The sequence below is a fragment of the Aspergillus steynii genome (genome assembly GCF_002849105.1).
Source record: "Aspergillus steynii IBT 23096 chromosome Unknown P170scaffold_9, whole genome shotgun sequence".
NCBI lineage: Eukaryota > Fungi > Ascomycota > Eurotiomycetes > Eurotiales > Aspergillaceae > Aspergillus > Aspergillus steynii.
Window position 1 is genome coordinate 1,079,198 of NW_020194406.1, and position 17,826 is coordinate 1,097,023.

A 17,826-nucleotide genomic window follows, 5' to 3' on the forward strand; every position below is an offset into this window, starting at 1 on the left:
GGCAGAAAACGCATACTCAACCACCTACCAATGAGGAGATGTCGCTACCACTGCGAATATGGAAATCAGACCCCTGTTTGCTATAGACCATAGATGTACGTAGATATAGGGAAAGTTTGGCTCATGGCATGCTTCTTCCAGCGCTTCGTATCCCGTATATACCTTCAGTCCTCTACAATGTATCTAGGACCTTGGTGAACTGCGTATTTTTCCTTTTTCCAAGAGTTTCCATGGCCAGTTCCAGGCAACAAACAGATGCCTGAACAGGAGTCTCTAGCTTTTCAACGTAGTAAATTTAGGAAACCTCGACAGGCTGCTGCTCAATCCTCCTTCACTGAAACTCTGCCACTGCCCCCCCCTTTGCTCTTTATCTTCCACGCCCTCTTCCTCTCTCACCTCCTCGTCCTCTCCATCTCCCACCTCCCATCTCCTCCATCATCCTTTGTCCTCCATCCTCTCTGCGCGGCTCTCTTATGTTGCATCGTTCCTCACAACACCTTCGCTCGAACTAAGCTGAGAAGCTGATCTCCATCGGCTCATACGCCCCTGGAGTGGCCGATCAGCCCAAGCAACTCATTTGATCATCATGTCGTCGTGAGTATCTGACCTCTGGAACTATGACAAAGACTGACTGATCACCTCTTGTAGGTACCACTCGGTGACTTTGATCGGTCCGCACTCCCGGGACGAGTCTGGATACCATCCCAAACTTGCTCAAGCAGTGGAACCCAGGGAGCTGCAGCGGACCTTGGTCGCTCAAATTGAGACTAGGAAAGATGTCGTGGTCATAGCCCCCCCAGGCCAAGGGGTTACGAGTGGCTGTATCCTCGGAATATTGAACGCTGTCCTTGTTCACATCAGCAATCAGGACAAGCCAAACGCAGTGGTCTTGGTCTCCACGAGAGAACTTGCGATTCAGTGTTACGCATTTATCCACTCTCTCGCAACGGACACTGGCCTTAATGCACAACCTCTCATAGCCCAGTCCCCTTACCCGGAAACAGAGCGCCCGTCGACCGATTTCAATGTCGTCGTGGGTACGCCAGGAAGGGTTCTTGGTGGGGTCCAAAGGGGGCAGCTTCCCCTCGCCAACATCCAATACTTTCTCCTTGACGAAGCCCATAACATCGCCAACTATACAGGAGCGAGCCATCACACCTTCCGAATCCTCCAGTCCCTACCACGATCCCTGCCTGCCCGGATTGTGACTTCCACGTGTGCGTTGACCCGGTTGATGCAGCGCATGACTCTTCGAAGTCGAGATCCAGACAAAAACATTCATGTCTGGGCGCTCGAGAACAAGGACGTCTCCATCATCAAGGTTGTCATGAACGTCAACGAAACTCGCCTTGATGCTCTTTTCCGCTACATAGGCACTGTTCCTTCGGGCAAGAAAATTGTGATTGTTGCTAAGACCTTTCTTCTAGCAGACAACATCAATGCATTTCTTAGTTTGCGACTTCGGGGTCGGTCCATCTTGAAGATGAACCAGAAGGAAGGCACGGACTCCCGAGAGAGCACCATGAATGCATTCTACACCCAAACGGCCGACATCGTTATTACCTGTCGCCTGATCCTCGCCGGGATCTTCATTGACATTGATCCACTTGTGGTATTTTTTGAGCTCCCCCGTGACTGGAGCACCTACATCGCCGGCAGAAAACGCCCTGATTCCTGCCATGGCGAAATGGCAATGATCCACAACCCAAGAGACCCAGAAGATCAGGCCAGGCTGAATCAGATTGAACAGGACATAGCGAAATTTTCCAAGTTCGACAAGTCTGTGCTTGACAATCGTACATCGCCGGAGCGCAGCAGCATCAACTCCATGCATCCTCCTACCAGAAAGCTCATTCTTAGATGGGCGGTGCCAGCGGTCAGCGCGAAACGCATCATGGCAGACCTGGCGGCTTATCAGCCCGTACAGGCAACCGTCAGCCCTCGGGCTAAGACATCCGATCCACCAACCTGGTAAGTGCCCCTCCCCCTTCAAAATCGAGACTGCCCCTCGCTAATGACATGCAGTACGGCCTTTGTGCACTTTCAGACTATCCCTCGGGCCACTCGCTGCCTCGATGAGTGTGACGGAACCATGATCTGCGGACATTTGGTCCAAATGGGATATGCGGCTGAGAAAGCTGATGGACGTGATTACCTGAACGAAGGAAGAGGTCGTGAATACGGAAGAGGTCGCGGAGATGGAAGAAGAGGTCATGGATACGGAAGAGGAGGTCGCGGAGATGGAAGAAGAGGTCGTGGATACAGAGGAAGAGGTCGTTGATGAGATCCAAGCGAGGGTGTTTGGCCTTGAACAACGCATTAATCGGGCCATCACCAGAAAGGGGCGGTGTAAATATTCGCGGCTTAAGCCCAAGGGTTTAGCTGCATGAGTCATGGCGTTGACCTTGCAAACATAATGGTGGCCTTCTTCGATGCAATGAGTGCCGGGTTTGTAATACCAATGACAGTTTCATTTGATCCAGAAACTCTTCTTTTCTCAAGCTTGACCTTGTCCCTGGTTCCATAAAGTCATTTTACGAAATAATTTGTTGAAGGAAATACCAGCAGTATGCAATGTCCTTCAACATACCCTACATCATGCTATGGAGCTACTCAGGTATTGAGGTCAAAGTTGACGTTCAAGTTACAACCCACTATATTCAGCACGACCACGTTCTTATCCGATCACTACAGATAGCCTCCCAACAAGAACAATCACGAAACGTCGTGTAAATTATGAGGAAGGTCGGAATTCTTCTTCTACCAAAAAGAAAATCCTCCTTTCATCAGGATGACTGACTAAAGGGTAAACTTCTTCTACTTCCTTCCTTATTCACTCCAACCCCATTGCATTCACACCAACACTCCTTCTATATTCATCTTTCCTCATCCCCTTCCCTCTTTCCAACCCGTCTCAGCTCTGTTCAAAGCATCCACATTCAATACCCAGACTCCTTACTGAATTCTCAGCTATCTCATAAACACCTTCCACGTAATCTTCGGTGTTTATACTGTTTCCTGCAAAGGACTGTCCATTAGTCTCTACGTTTGTCAGACTGGCAGATAACAACGCCATGATAAAAGCCAGCCGAAAAAGGATCAAGCTTTCTAGCAGTCAGCTCACGGCTCAAACTGTTAACGATCAAGTCACAGTCGGGAATCGCCTCGGCTTGTCACTTGTAGAACGAAATTCTGGCCTCACACGCCATACTTCGGCAGTCGAAGCTGAAGTGTCTGAGCTCCAAGCCAACTTCCAAGCTCAGTTACATTAGCGGTCGCAAGTTATCCTTGTATTTCCGGCACTGTTTTCTGTCCACATACAAGCGGGATATACTGGGATCAGTAACGCCCGAAGACCGCCAACATATCTCACAAGCAGAAGGATGAAGACGTCTTTATCTCTCTCTATGGCTTCCCTCGCCGTGCTTTCAAATCGAGCTGTGGGATACTGCTTTCTACTACATTCTGACAGAAGTTCCATTAGCTAATAATGCCTTATAGACATTTGTCACGTCCCTTGTGTCTTTACCAAGATGCATGCAACTCTTGTGGCATCTTATTCGACCAATCCTTCGCTCAGCAAATCCGGGCCTCCATTCAAATGATTCATAAACGCATTTCAAGAATCAGACGTTAATACATACAACACTTATAGCATCTGGTTCGACCAATCCGTCGCCCATCAAATTAGGGCCTCCATTCCCATGATTCATAAATACGCCTCAAGAATCGGACTTCAATGTAGATATCGACTTCATTGGAGATATCCCTTTAGCATGTCCAGACTGAAGAGCCCTCACACGCTGTCTGAAATGCATTCTCGGATTTCAGAGGGCTGTGCACGACAGGCATTAGTAGCTTTGGCGATGGGGAAAACTCCTTGAACATAAAGGGTTATTACAAGGACTGGTCTTTAACCAGCTAGCATTTGGTATGGTTGGCAAGACGTGACTTCTAACAAGACTGACTGGTTTTGGGATGCAGGCTGTTGTTGCTGTTGCCTTTCAGCTTCTCGTTCGTCGTGGGTAATAGTACCACGTTGTTGTTGTATACCACACTTTGGGGATACGTGTCAATGCTGTCCTACAAGTCAGCTGCGGGGCGAGTAGGGATACAAACAAAGAAATTTGGCTTGACCGCATTCTCAAATATTTAGAGCATCTGCTCGAGCCAACGATAATGTTTCAATTGTACCATGGCTACATCCAACAGTAATGAAACGATCTCATTCGAGGAAAACACAGACCGACTGTCGAGGCCTATGGTGCCAGGAATGCCGAGGCGCATCATAAATGTTTATTTCTATATAGAACACGTATTTCACGCTTATCGCGCATGCACGAGCCTTGCTCATTGTCGAGAATTCTTGAGGCTTTGAGTCTGATCTAGGTATACATAGCTGAGCTTCCCTCTTTCAAGCCCCAATCTCACCTTACCCTCCACACATCTTCCCTCCTCTCCCATATTACAAGCGGCCTTCCCCATTCTTTCTTTGTCCACTAGCATGGCGTCTCCTGTCGACGTCCTAATTATCGGAGGTGGTCCCGCCGGCCTCACAGCGGCCCTAACTCTCGTCCGCCAGAACCACTCAGCCATTCTCTTCGACTCAGGCAGCTACCGCAACGGCCGTGCTAAATACATGCACATGATTCCAACCTGGGACCATCGCGGCCCGGCTGAATTTCGAGCAAAAGCAAGATCAGAGATCCTGAATCACCCTGAAAACGTCTCAATCGAGGGCGTTTACCTCACCAGCGCCCGCAAAATCAACGACTCCCTATTTGAAGTCGCCGATGCCGCTGGCAAGACCTGGCAGGGGAGGAAGATTATTCTAGCTACTGGCTCGGAGGACATCCTCCCTGATATTCCGGGTTATAAAGATGCTTGGGTCAAACGCATGTATGTCTTGTTGAGTCTATCTAGTCATCCGCCTATCCCAGACTGATGGCTTCAGTTATGACGGCTAACACCCTGTCTATCGCTTTAGTTACCACTGTCTCTACTGCGAAGGTTACGAAGACCGCGGGGCCACCAGCTCCGGCGTACTAGCCATTCAAACAGCCTCGATCGCGCCCATGGCCATCCACCTCGCCGAGAACGCTGCCCACCTGAGCGCCAGCGTGACAATCTACACACATGGCTCCGAGGAGCTCAGCACCCAGATCCAGACATCTCTGGGCTCCCAGAACAACACGCACAAAATTTTCAAAGTGGACTCCCGCCCCATCTCGCGTCTCACCGTCGTCGAGACAGCCGGTACCCACTGGTATCGAACTCGTCTTCGCGGACGGTACCACCGCCCTCGAAACTTTCCTCGTGCATAGCCCGTTCACGAAGACCAAGGGGCCCTTCGCTGAGCAACTGGGTGTCGAGACAACTCCCAGTCCACTCCCTGGAGCGGAGATGGGTGATGTGGTGGCTTGTTTCCCAGCGTATCAGACGAGCGTGAGGGGTGTCTTTGCGGCGGGTGACTGCGTCACGCAGTACAAGGTTGTTGCAGGGGCGATTTCCAGTGGTTGTAATGCTGCGGTTGCGGCATCGACTCAGTTGTTGGCGGAGAAGTATGGGCATCCGTCTCTGGTTTGATTCATTGGGTTTGGTTGATGCTGGGCTGCACATTTGGGATAGAAACATAGGTCTAGTGGGGATATGTGGCGGTGGAGGTATGAAATATATATGGAAAATCTAAGGTATATAAAATCATCAAAGGGTCGTCCAGTGGCTACCTTTGTTTAGATCTTGTCCGCAGTTTGCCTTGCTAGATTGGCTCTAGTTCCTGAACAGACTGGTACATCGATCCTTAAAAGAGTGACTAGCCAACGGAGAATGGGTATAGCTGTTAACGTGAAAAAAACTACATGCGTGACAATCTACTCATACATGTTTATAGGCCACCGGAGTTATAACTCAGAATGAGCAGAGCATCATAACTTTACAAGTCCCATATCATAGACGTAAAAAGTGCTAACAAATACATAAAAGCAACCGTGATATCTTTTGTCCCCAACCACATGCAGATTAAAAACACTCGCAACCAAATGAAAGAGTGCAATCAACCAAAGTCACACCGAGATAGAAAAAGAGCCAACCTAGAACTCCAAGAGCGCCCAAGTCTGCTCATCCACCGTCGGAAAGATCAATCCCGCCGTCAACAGCTCATCCCCGGCGCGCGCCACATCCGGCATGGGAAGTCCCAACTTGGCCGCGATCATCTGGACATGCAAACCCTCGTTATTCTGCGGCTCCGTCTTCAACAGGTTGTACACCCTGCGCGCCGCAGGGGTCATCGCCGGCAAAGCCCGACCATCATCCATTCCACCCATCGAGGCATCTCCGGCACCAGCGCCCGCGCCAGCACCCGCACCCGCACCCGCACCACCAGCAGCACCACCGGGGGGTCCTCTCGTGAAGAACAGATGCACAGCGGCCGCCTCAAGGAGATGGAGATGCAACTCGTTGATATCCGTAACGGGGCGGACGGAATGGGCGCCGACGAACCGCTTATTCCCGAAGGCCTTGAGCTTGCCGAAGATCTTGGCGTAGCCGTTCAGCTCGACCTGGTCCTTGCCGGGCTTGCCGGGGCCCTTGGCGCCGTCGTCGGTGTCCATGCTGTCGGCTGTCGTGGAGTCGATCCACTGCTTCGCTTCGATCTCGCCGGTGCCGTCGTCGATCTTGTACGTGACGTTGGTGCTCTGCGAGCTGATGTTGCGGACCTGCCCGATGAAGCACAGGCTGGAGACGTCGGCGCCGTCGATCTGGTAGTTCGCTTCGGGGTATGGTTGCGAGGCGTCGAGCGCTTGTTTGACGGTTACGGGGCGTAGGGTGGTGTTGTTGAAGTCGCCCTGTGGGAGGGAGGTGAGTAGGGGTTTTTCTGTGGAGGGTGGAGAGAAGGGAGACGGATTACCTTTCCACCAGCTGGGCTGTTCATTTCGCCAGGCATGAAGCCGCCGCCGCCTCCGCCGGAGCCGTATTGCGAGCCGCCGTAGCTGTTGTAGTTATCTGGATGTAGGGTGTGGATGTGAGCGATGTGCGCAAGAAGTTGGATATTTGGAAATGTTGTTTGAGAGTGACAGATAGAAGAGGGGAGAATTACCCATTGTGAATGATTATAAGGATTTGCTGGGTGTGCGAGCAAATGCGGTACAGTGAACCAGAACCGTGAAAAGAAGAAGATCCGGATCGTTCACTAATATTCTATTTTACCGCTTCGGGACGTGTTGGACGCGTCGCGGGGAGCTTCTGTTTGTTTGGTTTGCATTCCCGCTCGGGATTCGGGGCAGAGTTGATCCGTTATCCCTCACCGCCTTGGGACTTTTTTTTTCTTCCGTAAAAAAAGTCGAGGCCAAGACTGAGAATAGAGGATAACAAAAACTTCATATCAGTTCGATTTTTCGACTGATTATCCACCCAGTCAATATGCCTGCTCGAGCGGCGTCTCCGGCGATGTCGGAGAATGAGTTCGACATCACGAATGCCCTGTTTCAAAACGATAGCGATTCCGACAACGAGCAGCCCGCAAAAGCCCCCAAGCGGCCCAAGGCGGCTCCGGCGCAGGACCTAGATTTTCTCGGAGGAGCAGGAGCCGGCGACGATGACGAGGACAGCGACGAGGCGTTTATCGCGGAGAAGCAGGCGTCTGCGAACCGGAAGGGATCGAATCTCAAGGGCCGCACGGTGAAGAAGGGTGGTGGTTTCCAGGCCATGGGATTGAACGCGAATCTGCTGAAGGCCATCACTCGGAAGGGTTTCTCGGTGCCGACGCCTATCCAGCGAAAGACGATCCCCGTGATCATGGACGACCAGGACGTCGTCGGTATGGCCCGGACGGGTTCCGGAAAGACCGCGGCGTTCGTGATCCCGATGATTGAGAAGTTGAAGGCGCACAGTACCAAGATCGGATCGCGAGGACTGATCATGTCGCCGTCGCGTGAATTGGCGCTGCAGACGCTAAAGGTCGTCAGGGAGCTGAGCAAGGGAACGGATCTGAAGTGTGTTCTGTTGGTCGGTGGTGATAGTTTGGAGGAACAGTTTGGAATGATGGCCGGCAATCCCGACATTGTGATTGCGACGCCCGGACGTTTCCTGCATTTGAAGGTGGAAATGAATCTCGACCTCTCGAGTATTCGCTACGTGGTGTTTGATGAAGCCGATCGACTGTTCGAGATGGGTTTCGCTGCGCAGTTGACCGAAATTTTGCACGGTCTGCCTCACAATCGCCAGACTCTGCTGTTCTCCGCTACCCTACCCAAGTCGCTGGTGGAGTTTGCCCGCGCCGGTTTACAAGAGCCTACTTTGATTCGTCTGGACACCGAGAGCAAGATTTCCCCCGACCTTCAGAACGTGTTCTTTTCGGTGAAATCTGCGGACAAGGAAGGAGCTTTGCTTTACATCCTTCACGATGTTATCAAGATGCCAGTGGGCCCGACCGGGGTGGCTGAGAAGATCTACGAAGAAAAGCACGACCCCAAGAACAAGAACTTCAAGAAGCGGAAGAGACCGGACCTTGGAAAGTCCATCTACAAGGAATCCCCGACAAAGCACTCGACGATTATCTTCGCGGCAACGAAACATCACGTGGATTTCCTGTATGGCCTTCTACGCGAGTCCGGATTCGCCACCTCTTACGCCTACGGTTCCCTCGACCAGACTGCCCGAAAGATCCAGGTGCAGAACTTCCGCACGGGTGTCTCCAACATTCTGGTCGTGACAGATGTCGCTGCCCGAGGTATCGATATCCCCATTCTTGCCAACGTCATCAACTACGATTTCCCCTCCCAGCCCAAGATCTTCGTCCATCGTGTTGGTCGAACGGCTCGTGCTGGGCAGAAAGGTTGGAGTTACAGTCTCGTCCGCGACGCCGATGCGCCGTATCTTCTGGACCTGCAGCTCTTCCTCGGAAGACGGCTGGTGGTTGGCCGTGAGCAGGGCGACCAGGTCAACTTTGCCGAAGACGTGGTTGTCGGCAGCATTCCCCGAGACGGACTGTCTTCGCGCTGCGAGTGGGTCACCCGGGTTTTGGATGACGATGCAGACGTTGCGGCGCAGCGTGTTGTCGCCACAAAGGGAGAAAAACTGTACATGCGGACTCGTAACGCCGCGTCTCTCGAGAGTGCCAAGCGGTCGAAGCAGGTTGTATCCTCCGAGGCCTGGTCCCATCTCCACCCTCTGTTCAACGAACCGGAAAACGACATGGAAGCGGAGCGCGAAAAGATGCTGGCGGTTATCGGAGGTTTCCGGCCGCAGGAAACGATCTTCGAGGTGAATAGCCGACGCAACGGCAAGCACGAGAGCGAGGAAGCCATCGACACGATTAAGCGGGTGCGCAACACGCTCGACTCGAAGAAGAAGAAGCGATCCGACGCCGAAGGACAGTCGGAGTTTGTGGAGGAGGCGGCCACGACTGGTGCCAACGACGCTGGAAATGATGATGATGAACTGAGCGGTGGCGCCGTTCTCGCCGAGGACGACGAGGACGACGCTCAGGGCCCGGCTGACAACATGTCGCTGGCGGACGAGTCCGATCTCGAAGTGACTTTCTCGTCGTATTCGCAACCCAACAACGGCAAGGCGAAGAAGGACAACGCGGCGTCCTTCCAAAACCCGGAGTATTTCATGTCCTACACGCCCAACAGCACCAACTTGGCCGAAGATCGTGCCTACGGTGTACACACGGGCACCAACGTCAACTTCACGCAGGCCTCCCGCGGTGCGACCATGGACCTGCTCGGCGACGAGGGCGGGCGCGGATTCGCCGAACCTCGCACGCAGGTGCGCTGGGACAAGCGACACAAGAAGTACGTGTCACGGCAAAACGACGAGGACGGATCCAAGGGCACGCACCTGGTTCGCGGCGAGAGTGGCGCCAAAATCGCGGCCAGTTTCCGCAGCGGCCGATTCGACGCCTGGAAGAAGGGCAAGAGACTCGGCCGCATGCCGCGGGTGGGTGATGCAGAGACCCCCGGCATGGGCGCCGACCTGCACAACCAGATGCACGGCCGACACTTCAAGCACAAGAAGGAGCAGGCTCCGAAGCGGGCGGATCCTCTGCGTAAGGATTACGGCCGGATGAAGAAGAAGGGCGACGCCGCGCGCGAGCGCCATCTCTCGAAGGCTGGCGGTGCGGCGTCCGGCGGTAAGAGCGAGATCAAGAACACCGACGACATTCGCCTAGCGCGCAAGCAGAAGCAGAAGCGCAGGGAGAAGAATGCTCGGCCGTCGAAGAAGAGATAAGACATAGGCCATGGCTTGTATCCATATGTGTGAGTGGTGTTGGGGGATACTCTAGGTTTAATGTATATATTGATACCATTCTGTTTTACGAGACACGAGCAAGACAATGCTCGGTGAAAATATTTCAAAAGTTCAATCCTGTCGGAGAGTTGAATCTTCCCCATCAGCCATATTCTCTAGTCCTAGAACCTCCACATCCATACACCTGTCCAGATCAACCAAACAACAACATAAACACGCAAATAAACAACCCAAAAGCCAACCAACCAGCCAGCCAAGAACGAACCAACCGGTACGTTTCCAGACCGCCATAATCGCTCATCAAAAACAAAAACAAAAATAAAAAAAGTAAAAAAAACCCTCCACCCTCCACCCGAATAAACAGCCTCCTCTCCGACACCAAAATAAATCCCAAAAACAATAAGGCCATGCACATGCATCTGACATCGATACCCAATCCTATTCTCCGCCACAACGGAGATCACCTTACATGGATACGGATCCATGGTCCATGGCTAGGGAGGTGGCCCAGCGATCCACCGCCAGTAAAACATGGAACGCATCGGATTCAATAAAAGACATGTCACATTGCCGCATCACATCATATCACATCCTTTTTGGGTTAGTAGGAGGATTGGATGGGATTGGGATTTGGGGTTGGATTTTAGAGCTCTGTATGATAATTAGTTACTAGGATTTATGCGTTACTTAATTCCTGTCGATTGGATTTTCCATCTTCTTGCTACCTAGCTAGCCAAGTAGCGGGTTAATCGCACTCATCCACGAAAATCCCAGATCAAAACAGAACAGCATACCCCTCGGAAGAGTAACCTCACCTGCAGATTCTTGGCTCCGACACAGCCCGAGACTATTGGATGTGCGCACCGTAAATGTGATGTGATGTGGATTCTGGCTTAGGTTGTTTGGTGGGTGGATAACCTGCCTGCTGCGTACTCCGTAGTTGGAGGGGACTAAGAAGTAGTCTAATCACGTACAGCATGTATGATGTACATACATACTTATTTATATGCATACTGACTGATTTACCGGGTTGATTACTGGTTGAATCACGCTGTGCTGTGCTGTGCGGTGAGTTTACACACATGCTTTAGTTAGGTTTTCTTTTAGATTTTTGCGAGGTGGAAGTGATGATGAAGATGATGATGAATACTGCATGCGTGCATTGGATGAGCGTCTGGGGAAACTAAATTGAGGTGGATTTACTTCATGGGGGGAGTTTGAAGGTTGGGAAGTAAATTGTCGATCGTCAATGGACAATGGAGCCATCGGTCTGCCCTAAATCAATGAGATATCCTACACTACACTAGTTCAAGCAGAGAGATCAACTCCCCAAGACAGCCTTAGGATTAAGTTGCATAAGTCGAAGGGATCGGGATCTACGACATGGGTTTCGACTTAGCATACTGCAAGCGTGTGGGTTTCGTTACTCCCAGTGACTTACTAGTAGTTAGTAATAGCTACATGCATAAATTAAAATGCTAAGGCTAATGCCAAACCCCCAATTCTGCTCCATCCTGTCCTGCTAAATAGTCCGCCAGTAAACGCACTCAAAGAGCGGTAATATCGCCGTAGACTTGAAGTCAGCCCGCAACTGTAGGTGCGAGGCAGGTCGCACCAAGTACGGTAGGACAGCAGGGCTCCACAGCTGGGAATACAACAAACATTTCCCTACGAGGTTTATTGATTCGCAGTCACTACGAACTTGGCGCTTGAGACCTATTCCCCTCGCTACATGGTCGCTACATACGTGAGCAGCGACTTACATATACGACAGACACCGGGTACTAGTCAGGTTAGTACGAATAGTCTTGCTGTAGGGTGCTGGGACTAGGTGCGATTATGGACATGGGTATTGATATTAATTTGGATCAGGACATGGATATGGACGTATACACCGTACATGACTGGCCTGGAAGCAGGTCGCTATATCCAGTATTCACTGTGAACGCCGTGACGGAGGGTTTAATCTCCCCCCGGGACAATGCCTGGACAATGCCTAAGTCCCTTTTTCTCGTTACGACCCTCGGGGGAATATGGGCATGTCTCGTCAATTATTGAGTAACCCCTTCCATCCGAAGGTCCGGGTATAGTTCCGCGGCGAAAGGGGGTTTTTTCATTATTTTTCCACTGCGGTCCGATCCGAGGGAAATATTGGTTTTATTTATATCTTTATTGTCACGGCTGTGGATACCTTTTCCGCCCGGCGTCTCAGTTGGGAGATAGAAAGAAATGGGTTAACTAGTATGGAGTAAAGAAGAAGGGGAAGAAGATCCTTCATAATGGGGACTATGGTGTTCTCGCAATAATGACTTTATTGCCGGCTTGCAGAAACCTTGATACTGGTCACATCCTCACCGACACTCGCTCGCCTCAACCTCATCCCGACGAACTGAAGCGTTCCCACGCAGGTGACGGATCATTCGTTCATCCCTTGTTGACGGGCTGAGTTCAACGGTTCCCGTCTTTGCTTTTCGTCGATTATTCGGTCATTTGGCCAAGAGTCATCAACTGCCTAGCTACAGGTACAGACCAAACATCCGTCGATCTGGTTCGCTCTCGAGGCCGAGCCGGCCGAGCCCAATGAACCCATGTCGTTACTATATGGAATTATTTTAATTTTTCATTTTCCATTTTCCTTTTCGACGCGCCACCCTCGCGTAAGCAGTCGCGGTAAGCAGGCAGGACGACAAGTCAGTCGGTCCTTGCTCTGGCTTTCCGATTCCATGGGAAACTATTGGTAGAGGGTCTTGGCCCATGGTTGCTGCAACTGCAAGAACCGGCATCTCCCAACCTTCTGGGCCGTCACGAGGAAGATCCGAAGACCGAGCATGTACGGTCAATATGCACCGCAAATAGGCGACGGGTGGAGTATCCAGAGTCTAGATCAGGATGGGGAAGACGGCCAAAGTAAGGGAAAAATAATTGAATGGTGGTGATTAGTTCGGTTGACCCTGCGCCGTCCACTCTCTTTTTTTTTTCTTTTTCGCTCGTCTTCCTCCCATCCGACAGGTATCATCCCGTCCGAGGAGAAATGACCTCCGGGTCAGGATCATCGGATATCCATGTCAGCGGATTCGAGGATCGTGCGATTTCATCGTCCGCTGGCGACGACCTGGTTTGGCCATTGGTCGTTTTCTTCCGAATTGGTCGTCATGCGAGATGAACGGGCAGCAAATGGCCTTTTCTTGCTGGTCTCTCGCGCCGAGGGCCATCATCGTCTGTCCCGGCTTACGTGGAATGCCACCTGGATCGGTGCATGTTGGGTTTAGGCAGTTGCGACGCAAGACCGATGCGTTGGAGGATGCACATCTGGAGAATTAGGACGTATGATATCGGTGCCGATTTAGCAATGTTCCTCGTGACGACTTTGTCGAGACTTTCTTTCTCGCTCGATCTGAAAGACGCATAGTAAATTTGCAAAACAGCTTGGACAACAGAGCATACGGAGGTAATTATCAATTTCCAAGCTTCGGGTCATTTGACTTGGCTATACAGGAATGATAGTAATAAAAATCAAGCACTGGAGGTGTCATGTCGTCGTTGTCCCTTTCCCACCGGAGACAGGTATTCCGAGCATTCAATGATCGGAGAAGAAGGGTCACCTGACAGAGATGCCCAAAGGAGAGGGAAGGTACTCCGTAGAATAGGGGAAAAAGGGGGAGAGAAAAAGAGCGCGGAAAGAGATACCGCGAGACACCGTCCTGACTCGTGATGGATTAACAGGCCCCAATCCACATGCTTCGGGTAACATCTCAGCTCTCCTATCTGCGCTGCCGTATACACCACAGGGTCCTTCCGGGTCGTAGTCGGGAGGACCCTTTTCGGAAGATTATCTCGTGTCGCCCACGCATTGGGATGTACCGCGTCAAGTACCACGGAAAAACGGATGTGTTACGGAAATGGAGGAGATACTTCACTCATTCCGTCATGTCCGGCGAATTTCTCGTGTCTCCTGAAGTCTAGTCCCTTTTTTATTATTTTTTATTGCAATGTTTTATTTTATCTCCGGCCTCATCCGTCGAGGAGAATATTGACAATCAGGGGAATTGACGGGGAAAAAAGCACAGACAACACACTGGCCAGGACCGGGGGGGCGACGTGAAGAACAAGACAGGAGACAGAGGGATTGTCCGGAGGGATCCATGTCGGCAGCAAATGGCATGATCGAGGGGATTTGAACCGGTCGACAAGGAAATCAATAGTGAGGATGAAACTGATAGTCGGCTTGAGCCTCGACGGGAGGTGACAAATACTGCTGCCCAATCAGGCGGTCGTGAGTGGACCGGCACTAACCCCGGAAGAGACTAGGGCGGATCAGCCCGGGTCACGGGGCCGCCGTTCGCGTCGTCCGTCGCGTCGCTTCGTCTTTCGTCTCCAAAACCCCGTGTGTCGAGGTGACACCGCAGCCAGGTTATGTTGACTGACTGTGGTAGGGTATCACCTGCACGCCTTTTGTTGCTTTATCTTCATCGCGATCTGCAACAGACATCATCAGTTCTGGTCTTGTCTTGGTCTTGGGGGAAAAGGAGCCTGGAGACGCAGCTACGCCGTAATCGGTTTCTGGACCCAGTGGCTCGAACTATTGGCCCTCGTCGGCCCCTAAGAGGCAGATCGTGCTGATGTCTTCCGCTCCGGCCTGCATGAACCGCTTACTTTGGCTAGGACTCTGAGCAAGAAGGAAGAACAACCACCCTCTTGCGCTGCTCGTCCGTCCTTAGGGCCCGACAAAGTCAATCGTCTGGACCCCTTGCTGCTGCTGCCCCCGCGTTCCACAATTCCTCGGGGCTCCCCAATTTCCCTTTTCCTGTGCTTTCCCACGTTCAAGGCTGAGAAACTGACTACGACACGACACTACGGGCTTGTCACGGTTGGTTGGTTCAATTGTTAGTTGTTGTCTTGTCTTGACTCTCCTTTTTTTTTTTTTTTTCCTTTTCCCCCGTCTCTCCCCTTATCATTTAGTACGAGTGTTTTACGGAGTATACCCATTTTCCTTTCACTTGAATCCCCGCATCATGTCTTTGATCTCGTAAAATTGAATCCGTCCGGGTGGGCAACACCTCAGAGACAATCAGAACTGACAGAACAAGAAGCCAAGAAGGTGGACAGCTCAGAGAATTCCCCGAGGTGACTCAAGTTTGGATCTTCCCCTTTCAGTCCAGGATCACGACTGGGCCGGTTTGTACCGACCGGATGAAAACAATTCATGTGGGATCTTCAAATGGGAAATTGGCACCCGAAATGAACAGGAAAAATAATTACTGGGGAAAAAGATCTTCAACTACCGCCGTTCCAGGTCGTGCATTTCCATCACTAAAAAAACCGTTGGTAATCCGCCGTCAATTGGTCCCTCCACTTTCCCATGCTGAACAGAGCCGGTGGATCTGCCTCCCTTATCAGACGGGCCATTCCCAGCGCATGGATGAATGGTCCATGGAGAATGACCGCAAATTGTCCGGGGCTCAGGTGACCGGCCTAGACTGATGTTTGTTCCACTGGCCAGGGCTGCTTGCTGCAGCCACATCTTGATCGCAAAGTAATAATCTCTCCCTCACTTGGACCGGACATTAAGGACATGTGTCGAGGTATCCCAAAGGCTTGACTTTGACTGTCTTACCACGCAGAGTCGGTCGGGATCTCACGGATTCCATGACACAAGTCGTATGGCCCGGCCACGACTTGCCGGCCTAATCTGCGTAGTGCGCGGCATGGACATCGTCGTTCATGACGGCGACCATATGAAAATGAGGCCATGATGATTGACACCGATCGTCTCTAACGGTCAGCTCGCTAGATCTCTTTTCTGTCTCTTGATTTTAAAGTTAAACATACGATCACGCGAGCCAGGTGGGCTGCAAGTGCGGTCTACATGGATTATCGCGCCCATTTCCTCTTCCGTGTAAGGGAAGGGAAGCCAAAAAAAAAAAAAACAGTACGACGTCAAAACGAAAGACAAAAAAATAAAATGAAATGAAAATTCCCCCCTGACGGAACAGGATGATAGGGGATCATCCCCCCAAAGGCCATGCATCGCCTATTTCGAAGTACCGACGTCTTCCCAAGTCATCCCCCCAGTCTAGACGGCATGCGATGCAGGCGGGACATAATCGGACACGCCAATGAATGGATTGGCAGGCGACAACAAAGTACATTTTTACACTGCCCAGCCGGGTGGGTCCGGCCATCGACTCCAGAGCCACTGCGGAGAATTGTTGTCTCTCATTCCAATGCTCGGGGCTATTGGGGCTGGCGTCATCTGTCAAGCACAGTTTCCCGTAACCCCCCCTCCTCTCACGACGATACTGTCCGACTAGTCCAATTGACAAATAATGTTTGCGACGGGCAGATCATAACATCATAGGTGTCTCGTGCGTCTACGGGACCGGTTCGTCGCCGTTCACAGGAATTGTGGCTTCGAAGGGATTCGGATCTGCCTCGGATGATCGAAGCCACCGTCGGGATCCAGTAGCAGGAAATATCCTATCAGATGAGCCGACTTTCTTTATTTTTTTTTCTAAACCCCGAGCAGTCGCGGCTTCGAGGACATCGTAAACGAGGTTGCCTTCCGAAGCTATTTTCAGTAATCGGTATACATACCAGTTCGGCGTGACCAAGTCGACGATAAAATTCAACAATAAAACAGGAGACAAGAAAAAGGAAACAAGACGAAAAGGAGAAGAAAAGAAACGACGAGACAAGAGAAAAAGAAAGGAACCCGTCAATCCATTGGACCCTATTGTGCCCAATTATGGGGCAGCAAAATGACAATGGCGGAGAAATGAATAGCATGAAGCAGAGGATTCGCCGTCTCATGAGTAATGGGGCTTTTTTTTTTTCTTTTTCTTTTTTTTTTCACGTCTCTCCTTTCCCTTTTTTTTTTAATTTTTTTCCCGTATCCCTGATATAATTTTTCATATTTTCTATCGTTCGAACTACTCCTGATATCTGACGCCGACCGAGTTTTCGCAAAACGAAGTCCCTGAGGAACCCAAACCAGAGCAAATCCCTGGACGGGGAGACGATCCAGGGTTGACTGGATTTGGGAAGCTCCGCCCAATCCATTGGATTGACAAGCTTAAAATCCTGGCTCGCAAATGCCCCCAACATCGACACCATTCGGTAGTGCCGGCGGACTATTGGCAATGGGATGCAGCGGGCGGGCGCCGACGTCGATCCGTCGCTCCCTTCGCCTTGCTTGCTCAGCTTAGACCACCATCTTTATTTTTGTTTCCTGATTTTATTTTCCTGCTCGTCTTGGTATATGCCTGTCTGGCCCTTTTTTCTTTTCTTTTCTTTTCTTAGTCTTACCCCTCTCTTAACCCCTTTTGGCCAGTGTCACTGACAGCGATGGCCATTCCTTTTTCCCCCATTCTAATGCAAGCCACCGCTGCTCTGTCTCCAGCATGGCCAGGGAGAGACAAATGGGAGACGTTCGTGCGCAGCATCCAGGAAAAAAAAAAAAGGGATTTTTTTTAACAAAAAAGAAAGCAAGAAAATTCTCCCCAAGTCAAACACAGTCCAAGAGGTCTGGTCTGAAGATTGAGCTCATTGGACTGGATCCCCCGGAGGATTGGAACT

The 17,826-nt window shown here is 51.2% G+C and overlaps 5 protein-coding genes across 5 annotated transcripts; 4 read left to right on the forward strand and 1 right to left on the reverse strand.

Moving 5' to 3' along the window:
* Positions 1–586: 586 nt before the first annotated feature.
* Positions 587–2,281, forward strand: P170DRAFT_468148 (P-loop containing nucleoside triphosphate hydrolase protein; the record flags this gene model as incomplete). The annotated part of the gene is made up of 3 exons (XM_024852536.1): positions 587–594; positions 649–1,971; positions 2,026–2,281. 3 exons carry the CDS (start codon positions 587–589, stop codon positions 2,279–2,281), a joined length of 1,587 nt encoding a protein of 528 aa, XP_024699777.1.
* Positions 2,282–4,504: 2,223 nt separating this feature from the next.
* On the forward strand, positions 4,505–5,586 carry gliT (thioredoxin reductase gliT; the record flags this gene model as incomplete). The annotated part of the gene is made up of 3 exons (XM_024853766.1): positions 4,505–4,899; positions 4,988–5,266; positions 5,325–5,586. The coding sequence occupies 3 exons, from the start codon at positions 4,505–4,507 to the stop codon at positions 5,584–5,586; spliced, it is 936 nt and encodes a 311-aa protein (XP_024699778.1).
* A 344-nt stretch (positions 5,587–5,930) lies between these two features.
* Positions 5,931–7,176, reverse strand: P170DRAFT_468149 (putative replication factor-a protein). The gene is made up of 3 exons (XM_024852537.1): positions 7,094–7,176; positions 6,905–6,999; positions 5,931–6,842 (listed from the first exon to the last, which is right to left on the reverse strand). The coding sequence occupies exons 1-3, from the start codon at positions 7,095–7,097 to the stop codon at positions 6,090–6,092; spliced, it is 852 nt and encodes a 283-aa protein (XP_024699779.1). The 5' UTR covers positions 7,098–7,176; the 3' UTR covers positions 5,931–6,089.
* Positions 7,177–7,376: 200 nt separating this feature from the next.
* Positions 7,377–10,371, forward strand: P170DRAFT_440752 (ATP-dependent RNA helicase DBP10). Its single transcript, XM_024850153.1, has one exon. The coding sequence runs from the start codon at positions 7,417–7,419 to the stop codon at positions 10,228–10,230; it is 2,814 nt and encodes a 937-aa protein (XP_024699780.1). The 5' UTR covers positions 7,377–7,416; the 3' UTR covers positions 10,231–10,371.
* Positions 10,372–16,003: 5,632 nt separating this feature from the next.
* Positions 16,004–16,670, forward strand: P170DRAFT_287233 (uncharacterized protein). The gene has a single exon (XM_024843215.1). It carries the CDS (start codon positions 16,274–16,276, stop codon positions 16,607–16,609), a length of 336 nt encoding a protein of 111 aa, XP_024699781.1. The 5' UTR covers positions 16,004–16,273; the 3' UTR covers positions 16,610–16,670.
* Positions 16,671–17,826: the final 1,156 nt, after the last annotated feature.

Coding starts and splice junctions, on each gene's coding strand:
- P170DRAFT_468149 (XM_024852537.1), bottom strand. Junction 6,843..6,904: donor ACAGCCCAGCTGGTGGAAAG/GTAATCCGTCTC, acceptor TCCCTCCCACAG/GGCGACTTCAACAACACCAC.
- P170DRAFT_440752 (XM_024850153.1), top strand. CDS start 7,417: ATGCCTGCTCGAGCGGCGTCTCCGGCGATGTCGGAGAATGAGTTCGAC.
- P170DRAFT_287233 (XM_024843215.1), top strand. CDS start 16,274: ATGCATCGCCTATTTCGAAGTACCGACGTCTTCCCAAGTCATCCCCCC.